The sequence below is a fragment of the Pollachius pollachius genome (assembly GCF_949987615.1).
Source record: "Pollachius pollachius genome assembly, chromosome: 12".
NCBI classification, from domain to species: domain Eukaryota; kingdom Metazoa; phylum Chordata; class Actinopteri; order Gadiformes; family Gadidae; genus Pollachius; species Pollachius pollachius.
The window spans coordinates 8,549,376-8,565,955 of record NC_136945.1 but is presented as its reverse complement, the minus strand read 5'-3'; the positions used below and the strand labels follow the sequence as shown (position 1 = coordinate 8,565,955).

The following is a 16,580-nucleotide window of genomic DNA, read 5'->3' as shown; positions in this document are numbered from 1 at the left end:
GGCCCGCTGCCAGGCGGCGGAGGGCTCCTATGTAGCCCCCCCCCCCGCCGGGTGCCTTTCTGATCACATGAAACAGAGGAGTGTGGTGCGCTGAAGCGGCCGTGTTTGATGAGCGCGGCTGGCGTGCCGCGTGGACCGGAGTCTGGCCGTACGCCGTCGCATCCCAACGTTCATTTAGAGGCCTTTGTGCGGCTCGGGTTAAACGTGAATCATGAGCTGGCGAATGTAAGGAGACAAGAGACGGCGATAGGAAATGTGTTCCCGACCACGGTCAGAGCAGAAAATAATGACGTATTACATAACTATTTTCAGATACGGAATGCCTTTCTTATAGTGTTTTTTTGTAGTGCATTATAAGCAGACTTTGACTGAAACTAGGACAGTTTGACATAACGAGTGGACCACACGATATGAACGTATCGTAACCGTGTGTTAACATTGAAAAAATGTGATATGGTATGTGCTGTGTTCCACGTTGTCTTTTAGTTCTGTGTTGTTGTTACCGAGGCGTCGCACTTTAAAAAGAGAGATTGAACGCCGCTATAGAGAAAGATAAAATGTCAGAAGGCAGCAGTGTCCTCGTCATGAAATGTGCTTCAAAACAAGAAGCAACAGCAGGAGCTTGTCACTCTCGACACACTATTTAATCAACGGCGAAAGCTGGGACTAAAACTCATGCAGGTCAAGGCAACGTCTTTTTCTTCTCTGCCTGATTCAATGATTCGATGTGTACAAGAAGGTTGCTTATGTGGTGTTCTGTGTTGTTTCCTGTATGTCGTCATTTTTGTCGTAAAGGTTTGCTGGCGACCGGAACGTTGTCGGTTAGATTCCCAGAGTCATCCTATCCAAGCGTCAAGAAGCAAGACGACGAGCTCCAAATGCTCTTGACGAGCTGGCATGCAAGGCTGCTGGCTCTCTTGCATTGTTGACAACCCCGTCGGTGTATGAATACGTGTGTGATTGGGGGAAATGTGGGGCACTCATTGTAAAGTGCTTTGAGTGGCCAAAGGCTCCAAAGTGCATTCATAAATGCCGTCTATTTACCATTAACCATTCGTAAAATATGTTAGATATAAAGCAGACCAACATGGCTAAATGAAGGTTAAACACAGGTAAATGAGCGCCGTCCGCTGTCTTACCGGCGTGTAGCTGTGCACGCTGCCCACGCTGTTGAGATTAACGGACGCCAGACTCTGGTCCGACAGGCTGTTGTTAAGGCTGCTCCGTGGACTGTCGCTTCCCTCCTGGTCCGTGTTGTACAACGCCACCTGGAATACAGTTCCACCATCCATTAGTTCTGTTCGGAAATGTGTGTGCATGCCTGGACAGTATGCAAGGGACAAACACGGGTTGGCCATGCCTAACCAGCCTGCCAGCGCATTAGCATTCTTCAGAAAGCAGGGGTTAGAGAGAGGAAGTTGTTTGGAATGTAACAGTAAACGGTGTAATTTACCATAGAGTTTATTTGTGTGTGTGTGTGTGTGTGTGTGTGTGTGTGTGTGTGTGTGTGTGTGTGTGTGTGTGTGTGTGTGTGTGTGTGTGTGTGTGTGTGTGCGTGCGTGTGCATGCCGATGTCACAGGCACACACTGTAATTGTGTTGGCAGTGCATGTAACAACTTGTTAAAGCAAAATATATATATTTCCTCCAGGTTTCCTTATTTCCCAGGCTGTAATTTTCACCTGTGTAAGGCAGTCAACACCAACATGGTCAACCAGGGGGGGGGCAGATGGGTGCGTGGATGGACGGGTGGGTGGGTTGTTTAGGTTGGTGAGGGTGGGACATCCATAGCACTAAAGGTCACGGCACCGGCAGTGTCAGACACATCTGCTCACTGAGCGCAAACCGGTTTGGGACAGCTAACAAAGGTCTCCGGCGCTACAGAGCCGCTGACCTTTCCACCGAGCTATGAAACCAGCCGAGGCACTTCAAAACGACAATCTTAATTATCCCTTCTCGAAAGTTTACTCCCCTACCGCTTCCCCGAATACATCCCCCCACCACCACCATCTCGCCTCCCATCCAAAATAAAGTTAGTCAGTCAGTGGATCGTTATTAGGAGCAAATGATGAGGGGGGAGAGAGCACAACGGACACTCTGTACGATGAGCACAATGTCATCCACATGGAATAAGAACACTATGTATCTATTTTCCTTTAAGACGACTTCAAACATGTGACAAGAAACGACATGAATAGACGCAAACTGCATCAGTGTCGACATCCTCAAGGTTCATGACCGTACGCCTTTTATAAAAGCCTAATAATAATAATTACCAGAACGAGCAGACAAAGAACGGGCTGGCAGCCTACGGACTGATCACGCTGGCTGGCTGCAGAATGTGCAGCGTCACGAACCCAGCAGCCAAGTGGAGGAGGTGGAATATGGGCGTGTGCTTATGATTAAAGGAACATTTGGGAGGAGGAGGAGGAAGAGGAGGAATATTGGGGGGTTCAAGAGCAGCTCATTAGTCGACTCCAGTCCTCCTTCAATCAGTGTGGGCTTCACCGGGTTACCAGCACCGAGCCAGAACAACCCGATGAGAAACTAAGAAGCAGGGCTTAGCCTGCGCTCGTGTTGAGCGACGAAGCAGCCCTACCAAGCTAATCAAAACCAGCGTGCTTCCGAAATATTAACGAAAATGTGTAGCGGAGTCATGAAAGAAGCTTCAGTCTTGAACAGCCTCTCACCACAATCTATTTTTGCCGCTTCACATCCATACACTGTGTGATGATTGGGAAAAACCTCAGTGCTGTGGTTCTCACACACACGCACAGATACACACACACACACCCACACAAAAGCCCCCCCCTCCACCCCCCTGCGCCCGCCAGGCCCCCCAGAGAGGAGACGCCCACTCGAGCTTGCACAGTCACAGATGAACTCCCAGTCGCATCTCACCCACATGCACAGATAGGCCAGTGCCAATTTATGACACATGCGCGCGCACACACACGCACACGCACACGCACACGCACACACACACACACACACACACACGTCGACATAAGCAGATTTGCATGCGCACGAAGCCAAGCTGGTGCCCACTCACATTTGCACAATGCGCACACAAACCAACCCACACACATGTACACTGGCGTGCACACACAAACACACACCAAAAGCAGCTTAAGCAAATGCTGATATCGTGTCTGCCATTAGCTAGCAGGCTATCTAGCATTCTACTCGCCCTTGCAAGCTGTGCACAAACCAACATAGACATGACCACACACACACACACACACACACACGAAGAAGAAGATTCTCTCTTGGTAACGTGTTTGGCGTTAGCGCTCTTGCTGCTGCGCTTAGCAGAGACTCAAGTTAAAGAGCCAGAGGTGCCTTTAACACGACGGCCTAATCTGGAGCAGGAGACTACGTGGATTATGAAATCAAAGCAGGATTGGCCCAGGTGTCTGCAACAATACCAGCCAGTGTTCAGCCTGAGAGCTCCTCACCAACCCGTGGGACACAGAGAGAGGGGGAACGAGGCAAAGGGACGTGTGTGTGTGTGCTTGTGTGTAGGGGGGCTCTGAGCAAACACACTTAACAACAATCCCCTTCTCCCTTCATCATCGCACTCCAGCGCCAGGACTTTCATCTCAGCCATTCCCATTAAGCGGAGGGAGGGAGGAGGAATAGGAGGAGGAGGGGGGCATAGAACAAGGCTTTCTGGGACATAAAGAAAAAAAAAGGAAATAAAAGAGAAAAGAAAAAACTGTCTACAAAGGGAAGTGAAAAGTCTTGGAGGAATGTCCAACAGTCAATGTTAAACTAGACCCCCCCCTCCCCCCCATGAATACACACACACACACACATACAGACACACACACACACCTACTCCCCTGTCTGACCAATAAAAACTATATTGCTGGCATGTTGCTTCGGCATTCCTCCTTGACGCCCTCTGCCATTGGTCTATCTGGAAGGCGGGAAATGAAGCGAGGGTGGGTGGAGAAGGGAACGGGTAGAGAAAGGAGGAGGTGGATAAGGGGGGGTGCAAAGAGAAGAAAACAGAAAGAGAGAGCGAGCCAGAGAGAGAGAGAGAGGGAATTCCTGTGGCTTGGCAAGGCAGGCTGTGCAGAAAGAGGCGTGGCCTGGCAGCGTGTTTACAGTGTAAGACGGTGAGAAACAAGCGCTCGTCGTGGAGTCTGGGGGTCTCAGAGCAGCCCCTCCCCCCCACACACTCTGCTTTGTCTCTCGCTTTTGCCACGGCAGCAGATTTTGTTACTAATAAACAGCACACAAAAAAAGACGGGTCAGCTGTAACGCACGCGCACACACACACACGCACACACACACACACACACACACACACACACACACACACACACACAATTTGAACGGGATTTAAACTGACAGTTCCAGAGGCTTAATCTCCTCTCTGCTGCTCCTCTGACTCTACAGTTTGTAACGGTTGCTGCCGTTGTTGTGTCTGGCGTGCGCTTCACCAAACTCCCTCCATCTCACAGAACAAGGGCAGCAGCCGTGGTAAGTGACTTTGCATGGGAACGAACACGCGCCTCTGTCCCGATTGGTTCCCCGTCACCCGACTGCGTCTACGACATGCTCTACAAGCTCAGAGCTGTCACTCAGACAAAGCTAGCGTGTGTGCAGAGGCACGCACGCACGCACACACAAATAAAAAAAGAATGAGAAAAACAGTATCATTCCTTTACATCAGTCTCACTACTTGAGTACCATCATGGCTTAACAAACCACATGCACGCACACACATGTGCAAATCACATCTTTCCATCAACACCCAGATTTCCCCCCAATTCCCCCTCATCGGGTTTGCACCAAAATGAAATGAAATGAAAAGGAAGCTACTCTTTCTGTTGTTGTTGTTGGTTAAACGGGCCTCCAGAGAGAGCTGCCCTGTCTGAGCCCAGAGGACGAGGGCCTGGGGTTAAGAAGCCTATTTGAATTTCAGAGAGAGCCGCACACTTAGAACCAACAACAGCCAAATCGGCATCTGCAGCTTCTCCGCTCCGCCATTTATATATGCAAAGAGGTAGCGATGCACCGCAGCCTTTTTAATCACCGTGGATGTGTCGTTCAAATGTGTCAGTGTCAAGATGCAGGTAACAAGCCACTGCAGAGCGGCGAAACACTCCAGTCCGCCGCATGGCATGGACGTGGTCTGCTCACAGAGTTTAGCGAGGAGCCGAACATTTTTGCTTACAGTCGGCTTCAAAGATATCCGATGGCTGTGTGATACGGTCTTTGTTATTGGACCTTTGCATTGGGGATATTCTTTGACTCCAATATCCTCTTCTGGCCTGCTATCGAGCTAATATCAGGTTTCAGAGTCAACACGGCCACATTGCTGTAGCATGGAGCATGTGTTGGAAACACACACACACACACACAGACAAACACTCCCTGACAGCAGATGTATCCGCAGCGCCCTGCTCTCAGCTTCTGTGAACAGCGGGTGCGAGCGGAGAAGCGTGTCGCTTCAACCCATTCTGGTTTTGTTTGTTGAAGATCTGCGCGTGTGCGTTTAAGGTAACATATCAGCACGCGAAAGAGGCCAAGCATCTGCACTGACTACAGTGTGGAACTAAACATAGCATAAGAAACCAAAAGATGAGGGGTCATAATCCAGATAAAAATCACTCATAGCCAGAGAGAGACTGCTGCAGTGCAGATATGCGCGATTTCAGTGTGGGCTGTGCTGCAGTAAAGCTTTAGGCATATCCGCCTTTGAGTATGTGGATATGAGTGTGTAATGTTTGCGTGTGTATGCGTGTGTGTGTGTATGTGTGTGTGGGTATGTGTGTGCGTCCCCGACTCTGAAGAGCTGGTGTCTAAGGGATGCGGTGCTGTGGGTGGTAGGAGAAGTAGGCGGGGTCAAGGTGCAACGGTGTAGCCAGGTGTGTGCTGGCGGATGCCGGATCGCTGGCTATGGAGAGGGAGAGAGAGGACATTGAGAGGGAGACGGAGAGAGAGCTACCTTGTTAGTCACAGTGTTGATTGCCAGCGTTGGAGAGGCACTTCCAGAGATCATAGACTCCATCCCCAAAGACTCTGACTCCAGGCTGTACGGCGTGGAAGCCTGCAGAGGAGAGAGGGAGAGGAAGAGGAGGAGGAGCAGTGGGGGGAGGGTATTAGGGAGAGACACAAAAAAAGACTTGCCATTATTCAACGATCAAATACAGGTGATCCCACCGCAGGCAGAAATGTGGTGCGTCTGTGTGTGAGGAAGTGTGTGCGTGATGCCTATCCATCGACAGAATATTTATGCAGATGAATAAATTATAAGTGACAATGGATACACCTTTATATAGGTCACATTTGAAGCATTGTTCACCAAGAAGAGCAACCCCTTTTTTCTATCTCTCACACAAACACACACACACACACACACACACACACACACACACACACACACACCTTTCAGCAGCTCAGGTGCTCTTTCGAGGGGGGGGGGGGGGGGATAACTCATCCGTGCCTGTCTCCCAAAACTGCTTACTGTAAGAGGATTTGCTGCCAACAATACCATTTTTAATTCATGATAAACATAAATGAGATTTCACAAAACTCTCCATTTCGCCCTAATGGAATACCTTGTCGGCAGACGGCATGCATCAGGGGGGTGGGGGGGGGGATGAGTGTGGGGGGGTGTAGACTGCGTACGTGTCATACTGAAAACACAAGCTCACACCTCTCGCGGGGTGCCATCTTGTTCTGTTGAGCCCTAAATGAACAACAGGCTGCTGCTGCATCAGAGGAGCAGGCTGACAGGCTGGATGCTGGCACTGGGGTGGTATACAGGCATGACATGAATGGAAGTCACAACCCATACCTTTCACTTTCCCTCTTAATTGTTTTTTATATATTCACACAACGCTCGTAACCCAGACCCACAGACACATGGTCTTGTGGGTGGTTCTGTGACCGCCTTTCTATTTTTTTTTATAATGATGAGAGTTGTGTGTGTGTGTCTGTCTGTGTCTGTGGTTGTGTGCATGTGTGGTGCAGTGACGACGAAACCGGGTGTTGGATAGATAAGTGTGTGTGGGTGAGTACACGTGTAGCGGCCCTACGTGGTATAACTATGCATGTTAGCATGTGTGTTAATGAGGGTGATTCCATGTGTGTGTGAGTACATGAACACACTTACGTCAGTGTCTCTCAGCCGCACTGATGGGGGAGAAGGGTGTGTGTGCGTGTGTGTATTGGGATGCCTCAGGGCCAGGTCAATCTGAGCTGCTCACTAAACCAGCACAGCTGAAAGAGACTCATCCATAATTAAAGACAAAGGCTTGGGCTCGAAAGGAACTGGCGTGCACACGGCTCTGCATTAATTGATGTTTGTTGAAAAAAACGAGTGCAGTATGCAATGTATGTAATGGCTGCCTGGGGCATAGTTTATTAATAAGGAGCCCGCTTCATGACGGGGCTACTGGAGCTGGGTGGAGATGCAGCCCAGACGCATGCAGCCGGCAGCAGCTCCCACTGTGCGCCTCAGTGTGTGTCCACGTATGGCAGGCATGACGAATAACAAGAGCAGAACTCTGTGTCTGTGTGTTTGTGTGTGTGTGTGTCTGTGTGTGTGAAAGAGTAAAACAGAGAGCGAGAGACAATTTGAGCGAGCAAGAATGAGAGAGAATGAGAGCGAGAGTGAGAGTGGGTGAGTCAAAGAGCAAGAGAGAGCGAGAGTAAAAGATTGACTGGAAAACTGAAAAAGAAGGAGGGACAAGAGACACAGATAGTGATACACAAAAAACAAGCTGAAAGAAGCAAAAAATACAAAAGACAAAAGACGAGGGACAGGGCTGAAGAGAGCAACGGTACAGGTACATAGAGAGCCACTCCAAAGTATCCATGCTGTGTGCATCTCTGTGGACCCACCCTCTCTCCTGAACGAGGCCTCTTCTTTGGCCGAGTGGGCAGCGCGTCCTCCTTTGGGTTGGTGTCAATGGCCCAGTAGGAGCCCTGCAGAACAAGGACAGAGAGAGACACACACAATAGCTTCATTACCGAGCTTCAGACAAAAGCTTTAGTGTCTCTGGGATGTTAGGGGGCTGCTGCACTCAAGTGTCTAAGCTCAGGAGAACCGTAACGGCAGGACGTGACACAAGCAGACACTTTGCGTCGAGCGTAGGAAAAAAAAGAAAAAGTAATGAAAAAAAGATTCAGTAACACAACCCAGAGCCCACACTCTACGCACAAAGATTTCAATCCATTTCTGTGGATTCAAGCCTTCTAACCAGAAGAATGTCAACGTATGCGTGTGTGTGTGTGTGTGTGTGTATGTGCGTGTGTCGTAAGCGTGTGAGTGTGTGCATGTGTGAGGATGCATTTATGAGTATTTGTGTGTGCATGTGTGTGTGTAAATGTGCGCCTGTACACTACACGCAGGATATTTGTGTGTGTGTGCTTGTGCACCTGTACACTACATGCAGGGTGTGTGTGTGTGTGTGCGTGTGTGTGTCCTCCTCTGCGGCGGCTCTCTTGATGTAAGTGCAGCAGCAGAGACGGAAGCCGCCGGTGGTGAGTTGGTAAGCTCTTTTCCGCAGCTCAACTTCCTCAGCTCAGCGCGTGAATAAAGTGTTGTCAGTCGTAAAGGCAATCACCATTTGCCTCTGCCAGCACCTGTCAACCTCAGCCCCCGACACATCTTCCTCCAATGCCACCTCCTTCTTTCAGCCCTGTCAACGCCTCCTAAACTACATTCTCCTCCTTCTCCTCAACTCCCAACTCCTGCTAAACCTCTACTTCCTCTCCCTCAACTGCGGTCTCATCTTCCACAATCGCCCTCTTCTCTTCCTCAACCCTTCTCCTCTTCCTCACCTCCTGGTTTCTCTTTAAACTCCAATCCTCTCTTCTAATGCTCCTGAAATAACCTTTTGGTCTCATTCTTTCCATCGCCAGTCTCCTCCTCCTCCATCTCATCCACCGCCCGTCTCCGTCCTCCGTTCTTTGACCGACGCATCGACCCCGGCCTCACCAGCCCCCGGGCCCCGCATGTTGCCAGTGCTAGCGCTGCTTTCTTCTCAGGTCTGAGCTAATCAAGTGGGGAAGAGTTGAGGCGGGCTCTAGGGTTGGCGCTCGCATTCCACATACACAAGCTGCATTATTTATCTCTTCATTCGGCCCCATTTAATTTATTTTTCAATGGTGCTCTTCCCCCGAAGCGAAAAAGCAACACGGCTTACAGTTGTAAAAAAAAATAAAAATGAAATCTTCACCCTGAGGCCGTACAAGTTTGAAATTTTATTTTTAATATTTCATATGAAGCCCGATAAAATCTCAATTGTCTGGAGTGAGTGAGGTCGGGAGTCGGGACCTCTAAAATGACTTCCTTAGCATAGAGAATAATTGATATTTTCATCCAGAGATGGTCGGAACAACAGTAGGGGCCATAGCACTAGATGTACATAAAGAATTTCTTACAATGAATACACCAAGGCCCACTCTTGTTAACGCTAACAATACGCTTTTCCTCAAACCTCTTCCTTAGTTACTCCCGGCTCTGCTTGTTAAAAAGAAAACCTACAGGCTGGCCTATATTCTTCAGGGGGCCAAATTACAACTTTTAATATTTCCAAGGCTTCGGGGTCAATTAACATTTTCCTGGGGGGGAAGAATTATTCACAACGCAATCAAGCAAAGATGAAGAGGCTTCTCGTAATGATCTAGGCTACAGAGAAAATGCACGGTAAAAAAACAACAACACAACGCATGCATGCACCCGCACGCGCACACACACGCATGCCCCCCCCCCCCACACACACACACACACACACACACACACAAAAAAGGGGGAAAAACTCATTAGGTTCCTTGTGCGTCTGCCAAGAGGCTTTCAACGGTGGACAAACACACGTGCCGCCAACAAGGACGACGGGAAGGTTAAGCCGGCCACACCGGTGCGATCCCGGCATCTGTCTTGACACGGACCGGCCAGGGTTAACCGATTCAATTAGGTCTCCATTAGGATACATAGACAGAGACTTAGGAGCCGCGCAGACATGAAGAAATAAATAAATAAAGTAGACACATAAATAAATTAATAAATTAATAAATAAATAAAAGCAGGGCCGGGTGGCGTTTCTTTTTAATTAGGGAGAAAAAAAAATCCTTAAGTTCAGTCCCTTAGGAGGAGGGCGGGAGAAAGGGAGGGAGGGAGGGTTCTACATTTCCCCGCAGTGCCCTCTGGGGACCTGCAAGGAGCAATAAATAAATAAACAAAACCAATATAAAGAGTTGCTAAATTATTCACCAATTTTATTTTTATATATATATATATATATATATATATATATATATATATATATATATATATATATATATATGTACAGCTGCATAACGCAGTTTGTCATCGGAGTGCATCACTAGGGCAAACCGCAATCATCTCTGGCCCCACATGAAACAAAGACGCCCGGCGTCGTGGCGGATGTTTAAACAACGGGCCTCGATAACTCGCTTTATCAGCTGCGGCCGCAGTTGATGACCGAGCTCATTTTCATACGCTGGCGCCAGTCCGTTAGGCCTGCGTGGATTCCGGCCGGTACGGTCGCTTCCCCATTTTCTGTTTGCACACATGGCGTGAACCCGCCGCTGGTTAGAGCGCTGTTATCCTCCTCCAGGATCTGTGCCGGTGGAGACTCAGTCAAAGTACGCGCGGAGGAGGGTGTTACGACTACTCTTACGCCTCTTCACCTCCCAGGCACGAGGTGTGTTGTCGTACAACACCAATCACCATCGCTCACACCATCTCGGAGGGGGAGCGAGGCGGCGCGAGAGAGAGAGAGGGGGAGCCACATGCATCTCCTATCTCATCCAGCCAGCAGTTCTCGTATTCCTGCCATATTTCAATATTGATGCAACATATCAAGAGTGGCTAGCGTCTCTTTGAAGTTGTCTTCGGGGGTACGGGTGGGGGGGGGGGAGTGAGGAAAATTCAAAATTAAACATTAAGGATGCACGCGTGTTGGCCCTGCATTTGGAATGGGATCCATACAGCAATAGATTATTTTGTATTTAATGGAGCAGCTCCCAGGAGTGTCAATATCAGAGGATTACAGCAAAACATGAAATTAGCATTCAGTCCCCATCCTCTACAACACGTAGCGCCTCATGCCTCCGCCTGTCTTCAAGAGCGCGCTGTGTGTGTGTGTGTGTGTGTGTGTGTGTGTGTGTGTGTGTGTGTGTGTGTGTGTGTGTGCGTGCGTGCGTGCGTGCGTGCGTGTGTGTGTGTACGTGATTATTTGCACGGGTTCCCGAGCTTGCACAAGGTTCTCCCTGACATTGGTATGAAATGATGTAGGCTGGGCCACAGTGCAGCGTATGCTGCGACCTATGCCCACCTTAACCATAATGCTAGAAAAGAGCTTAATAGATTGAAACTAGGTTGTAGCCCCAAGATAACAGAGTATCAAGAACCACCAGAGAACGCTGCAACGGACGCCGAGCTCGTTGCTCTCTAAGAAATAGTCAATAGTCAATACATTGTTTCTCCTACATGCAGCAGTGGTGCAGCGCTGCCGCTGGAATACTTACAGCCCTGCAATCTCACACTCAAAGTTTCTTTATAAAATCTTGTCTCACGCTGAATTCTTATTATTTTTAAATAATTGCATTAGTATAGAATAATATTTGTGTTATTTCATTAATTTATATGCATGCATCATACAGGATTCTCCCTAAACTTTGCAATAGTGGTGCTACCATGCACCCTGCTCCTCCACCAAGTAGTATTTAAACATTTAGGTGACATTGTTTTTAGGTGACACTGCAGCACTAGCGCTATTCAAGAGTATGCAGAGGAAAGCACACATGCACTATACCAGATGCCAGATCACCAGAAGAAGAAAAAAATACTATATTAATAGTGTATACCAATACTATTAATAAGCATGTTATTATTACTAAGTTAAAGCATGTTGATATATTTTACCATTCAACATTTACCATTTACAATTTAATAAACAAAGCCCCCCGACTGCATTGCGTGAGTGGGCGTGAGCGCCTGCAACACAATCTAAAGGAATGGTGCATGGTTCCCCAACGGACCCCACTCAATTGTTACATTGTCATTAGAGAAATACTGTTGAAAGACACCGACAGCTTGTTGTGCTATAGGAGAATAGGAAACGCAAGACGATGCTGTAGATGGCATTAGCTCACGAATGGCTTGAGACTCAATGCACGACCATGAAACAGAAAGAGTAGAACAAGTGACTTAACAATAGCAAGTACACAAGATGGTGTGGAACAGAAGCAACAGTATTATGAAACCCAGGCGGTGGGATGGCTGCAGATTGCGGACTGAAAATATTATTTGCAACATTAACGACTAAAGAATGTTATGTTTCTATTGTCTGTATCAGCCATGGTGTAACAATGTAACACAACAACATATAGTGCGCTAGGGCAAAGGATGAGCGAGAAGAAAGAAGAGCCTTCGACTGTGTAGACTGGGAGGAGCTGAATGTTAGAATGCAATATGCCTTGTTGTTCTTGTTCACCAACAAGACTGATGCCGATGACGTGAAGACTTTGCACAAGCTTGCACAATCCAATTAAATCACATCTATGTCCTGCGGTTATTACACGTTTTACATGAAACTGGGTCGCATTACGGGAATTAAGTTGGTAGCTTTTGGAAGTTTCAGCAACATAAATTGTAGCTTAAATAGTTGATATGACTTAACTGATGTGAGTAGTACACTGCTTTATATGACAAACTTCCATTATGGTTTCAACAGCAGGATTTGGCGTTTTAGTTGTATCCTCTTATTTGATAAAAGTAAAACTTATTTAGTCAAATAAAATCAAACCAACCCCAAAGCCATCAACTGTCAACGCGGTTGTAGATAAGTAGCGGTTTGCATGCAATGTCCTGCAATTCTGTAGGGTCGGAAAGGTTCAAAATAGATTATCAGCATACCATGCATTTGCAGACTGTCAGAAACCTGGCAGACACTCAAACTTAACACTATGGGTTTTTTCCCTCGCCACAGAGCATACAGTACAAGAACGTTTCGCAATCGTGGATAGTGGCCCAAGGCAACGTCAGAACTGTGGATTCTAGCAATTCAACACCCCCTCCCTTCCTCACAAAAATGATAATTTATCAGAATCCTGAATGTAAGCAGTTGGAATTCATAGAATCAGAAAGAATAGAGCCGTCAACTCACCTTCCCTGGGTCATCTTTGGAGCGAGGCACTTTGAGAAAACACTTGTTCAATGACAGATTGTGCCGTATTGAGTTCTGTAAAGGAAGGGGGAGGGGGGTGGGGGGACAGAGAAAGAGAGCAACGTTAAGTAATGGTGAACAAGGTTGCAATGGCGATGAAGACAAAGCTGAGCTGGATGTCAAATCATGCTGTCAATCCTATTATTTACATCAAGGTCGAGGAGCTCTCCACTGAAAAAAAACCCTCAGCATGTGAACCAATGTAGGACTTTGATTTGACACGTGCACATTGAAACAGCACATTGATTGTGCAAAAGAAAGGAAAAAACAAACAAAAGGAGAAAACTGGAAAGAATATTCCCCGCCCGAAAATATCCCTCCAACTAAAGGCTCGCTGGTTGCACAACATATCGAATTCCACGGGTGCCAGAAGTATGAGCCAGGAGGAATCCCAGAGTGGGACGACTGCTGATACCCGGCCCTAATATTAATTAATGCTCCAGCAGGCTCCTGAGGAGGCAGGAAATAAATTATGCAGATCATTCTGGAAGTTAACTCATTACAGCGTTAGCAGCCTCGTTGTCGATGCTAGACGGGGAGGCTCATCCATCTGTCTGACGGGGAGGGGTTTCAAGTGGGCCGGCTGACTGAACATAAAAAGCTCACAGCCCTGGGTTAACCGACCACAGCCAGGGCCCTCACAACCAGCTGGAAGTCGTCCAGGGGACCTTGGTATATACTGGGGGCCGCCAAATGCACGCGTTCCACTACTTCACCGAGGTGGAGTGCCATTGACAGATGGCCACACTACAAAAAAAGCTTCAGCATCCTCCCATGAGTTGAATGGATACGTGAGATGAGTAGTGTGTGCGGTGATGGTGCACGTTATGCGTGTATGTGTGAGAGAGTGGTGAGAGGTAGACAGAGAGAGCGAGAGGTAGAGGTAGAGAGAGAGACGGACCCCCGAGCACATAGGGTAGTGGCTGCTTGCACAACACTAGAGACAATAATACCTCAGCAGAGACAGTAATGACAGCCTCCTAGAGCTGTCAGTCTTGTTGTTGAACCTTACACCTGCCCCCCCCCCCCCCCCCCCCCATCCATCACCGCTACCCTTCCCCAACTAATGTCCTTACAAAAACAGCAAGGCTGGTGTGGTAGAAGCGGTTCGCATCTCATCAAATCGAGGCGCCTGCCAGAATGGGGGGAAAGAAAAGTTGCATACAGAACCAAAAATAAGGAATGGTGAGAAAATACTTTAGGCCAAAGTTGTTGCGGAACGGCCTCATTTCATTTTATAAGTGTGAATACTGCCTATTTTAGGCATGATAGTCTCACTGTTGGTTGTCTAACAGCTGATAGGATCTGGGTTTGAACCTGACATCTACCCTGTAGGCATCCTTGAGTGAGAGGTCCAACCCCTAGATGACCATGGCATGTCTCAAAATTCACATGTACGTCCCTTTGGCTGCAAGTAAAAATGTTCAACTCATTACTTATGCCGTCTTGGCTTAGGTGTACGTGCTGGGGAGTAGGCTTACCTCAATGTGCTGGTCTAAACTGTTTGGATCCACAACAATCAACATATATCCAATATAACAAACAAGAATAATTGAACATCATAATTTTTATACAAATCAAAATCAAAATACCAAGTCCCCCCGTGGAATCTGCGATGAATCACTGTGCTCAGAAACCAAATACAATCTCCACTCTCCTAGGAGCCCGATGAATACACTGAATACACTGGGAGTGTGTGGAGCCCACCAGGGTCATGCGGGGCACACGAAGGCTGTGCGGACCGGCATCGCATCTAGAGCACCCTCTGCTGCGGTCATTCAATACTCAGTCTGCGGAGGCAAGTCTAGGCCGACCCAAGGCCCGGCTGCATGCAGAATAAATACGGCGGGTGCACTGACAGCCCGCTAAGCATAGCCTTAGTGCTGTCAGCTGCATCCTCAGCCCGACCAGCTGCCTGCCCGGGGTCCCGCTGCACAAGTTTCTCTCTCCTCCACCCACCACCACCCCCACCGACCCGCCCGCCCGCCACATCTCGCTGGCTGGTAAGTCAGACGCGAGAGCAAGTAAATAAATCAATGTGGGCCTGGGAGTAATGGGATCGTGCATAGTGTATAGGGGACAAAGTGTTTCGAAGCCCTCGTTTTAGTGGGGCCCGAGCGGCTTTTAAAACCGCCAGACATGTCTTACCAGGAAAGTGTTACACGAGAGAGAGAGAGAGAGAGAGAGAGAGAGAGAGAGAGAGAGAGAGAGAGAGAGAGAGAGAGAGAGAGAGAGAGAGAGAGAGAGAGAGGTGAAAGGGATGGAAGTTCTAAAATGACATTTACCCCATAAGTGCTTAAAACCGGGGAGAAACCATTTTTTTCCCTGTCACAGGCTAGAGTGTTTGTGTATAGTGTGTGTGTGTGTATATCTTTGTGGTTCTGCCATGTGTGTTTGCGTTCCACACAGCAGTTGCTGATGTCTCGCTGCAGATTGAAGTATGGCCCTCACGCGGGGGGAAAGATGTGGCTGTGTCCATTACGGGCCCTCTAGTGGGCCCCTGAATCATTTATAGCGTCCAGCAGCCCTGGCCCTGTGGCTGCATTAGAACTTTACTTTTTAATGAACTCCCTCCCTCGCTCCCAGGCTCCTTCCCTCATGTTTCAGGAAGGGGCTACAGCCTGCATTGTGTCACGACAATTCATTCTCTCTCTCTCTCTCTCTCTCTCTCTCTCTCCCTCTATTAATGGGGGGCCCTTGATGGCAGGAGAGGTGAAGCGCAGCAAACCAAGAGCCGTTTCAACAATGATGAGTGCGGCAGCTGGCAGCAGGGTGAGGATGAGGAGAAACACAGCAGACATCCGACGGTGACTTTCGCGTGCATGTGAGGGAGAGTGCCGTTCTCCCGTGCGCACCGCCTGTAAACGGGAGCCACCAACGCTATGACATGTTGACGACATAAAACTCCCACTAATTACAGTTAAACATGTCAGCGTTGTGTGCGAGCGTGTGAGTGTGCGCGTGCGTCACGCAGTACAGTGAGTGCGCCAGGGAGTTGGATGCGGAGTCTATAGATGGAAGTCAGGAGTGCAAGCGAAAGGGGGTCGCTGGGTGTAAAACAGCAGTACAGCAAAGTGAGTCAGACAGAGCTCACTGCAGGGGTCCTGCCAAAGTGCTGCCCAGCATCTACCTGCTACCCCCACAGAGCACTCCTAATCCAACCCCAGCACAAGCTCTGTGTGTTTGTGTGAGTGTGTGTGTGTGTGCACCCTTGTGTATGCATGTATAGACCTGTGCATGTGCTCCGATCATGTGTAGGAGGAGCAACCTACGCATGCGAGCGCACACACACTCTGCAAAGGTAGGGGTCTGCTAACGAACGCAGATGATTTAAACCACCAGGACAGCGGTGGAGGCGTTAACA

At 48.5% G+C, this 16,580-nt stretch overlaps 1 protein-coding gene across 1 annotated transcript in view; it reads right to left on the bottom strand.

Annotated features, from left to right (window-relative positions):
* Nucleotides 1-16,580, bottom strand: part of foxj3 (forkhead box J3) — a 73,915-nt gene that overhangs the window by 12,382 nt on the left and 44,953 nt on the right. Inside the window, exons 3-6 of the mRNA XM_079747934.1 lie at nucleotides 13,157-13,231; nucleotides 7,863-7,946; nucleotides 5,962-6,063; nucleotides 1,140-1,268 (exon numbers count right to left, since the gene is read on the bottom strand). Of these exons, the coding sequence (XP_079604060.1) occupies nucleotides 1,140-1,268; nucleotides 5,962-6,063; nucleotides 7,863-7,946; nucleotides 13,157-13,231 (390 nt within the window). The remainder of the gene's footprint in view (nucleotides 1-1,139; nucleotides 1,269-5,961; nucleotides 6,064-7,862; nucleotides 7,947-13,156; nucleotides 13,232-16,580) is intronic.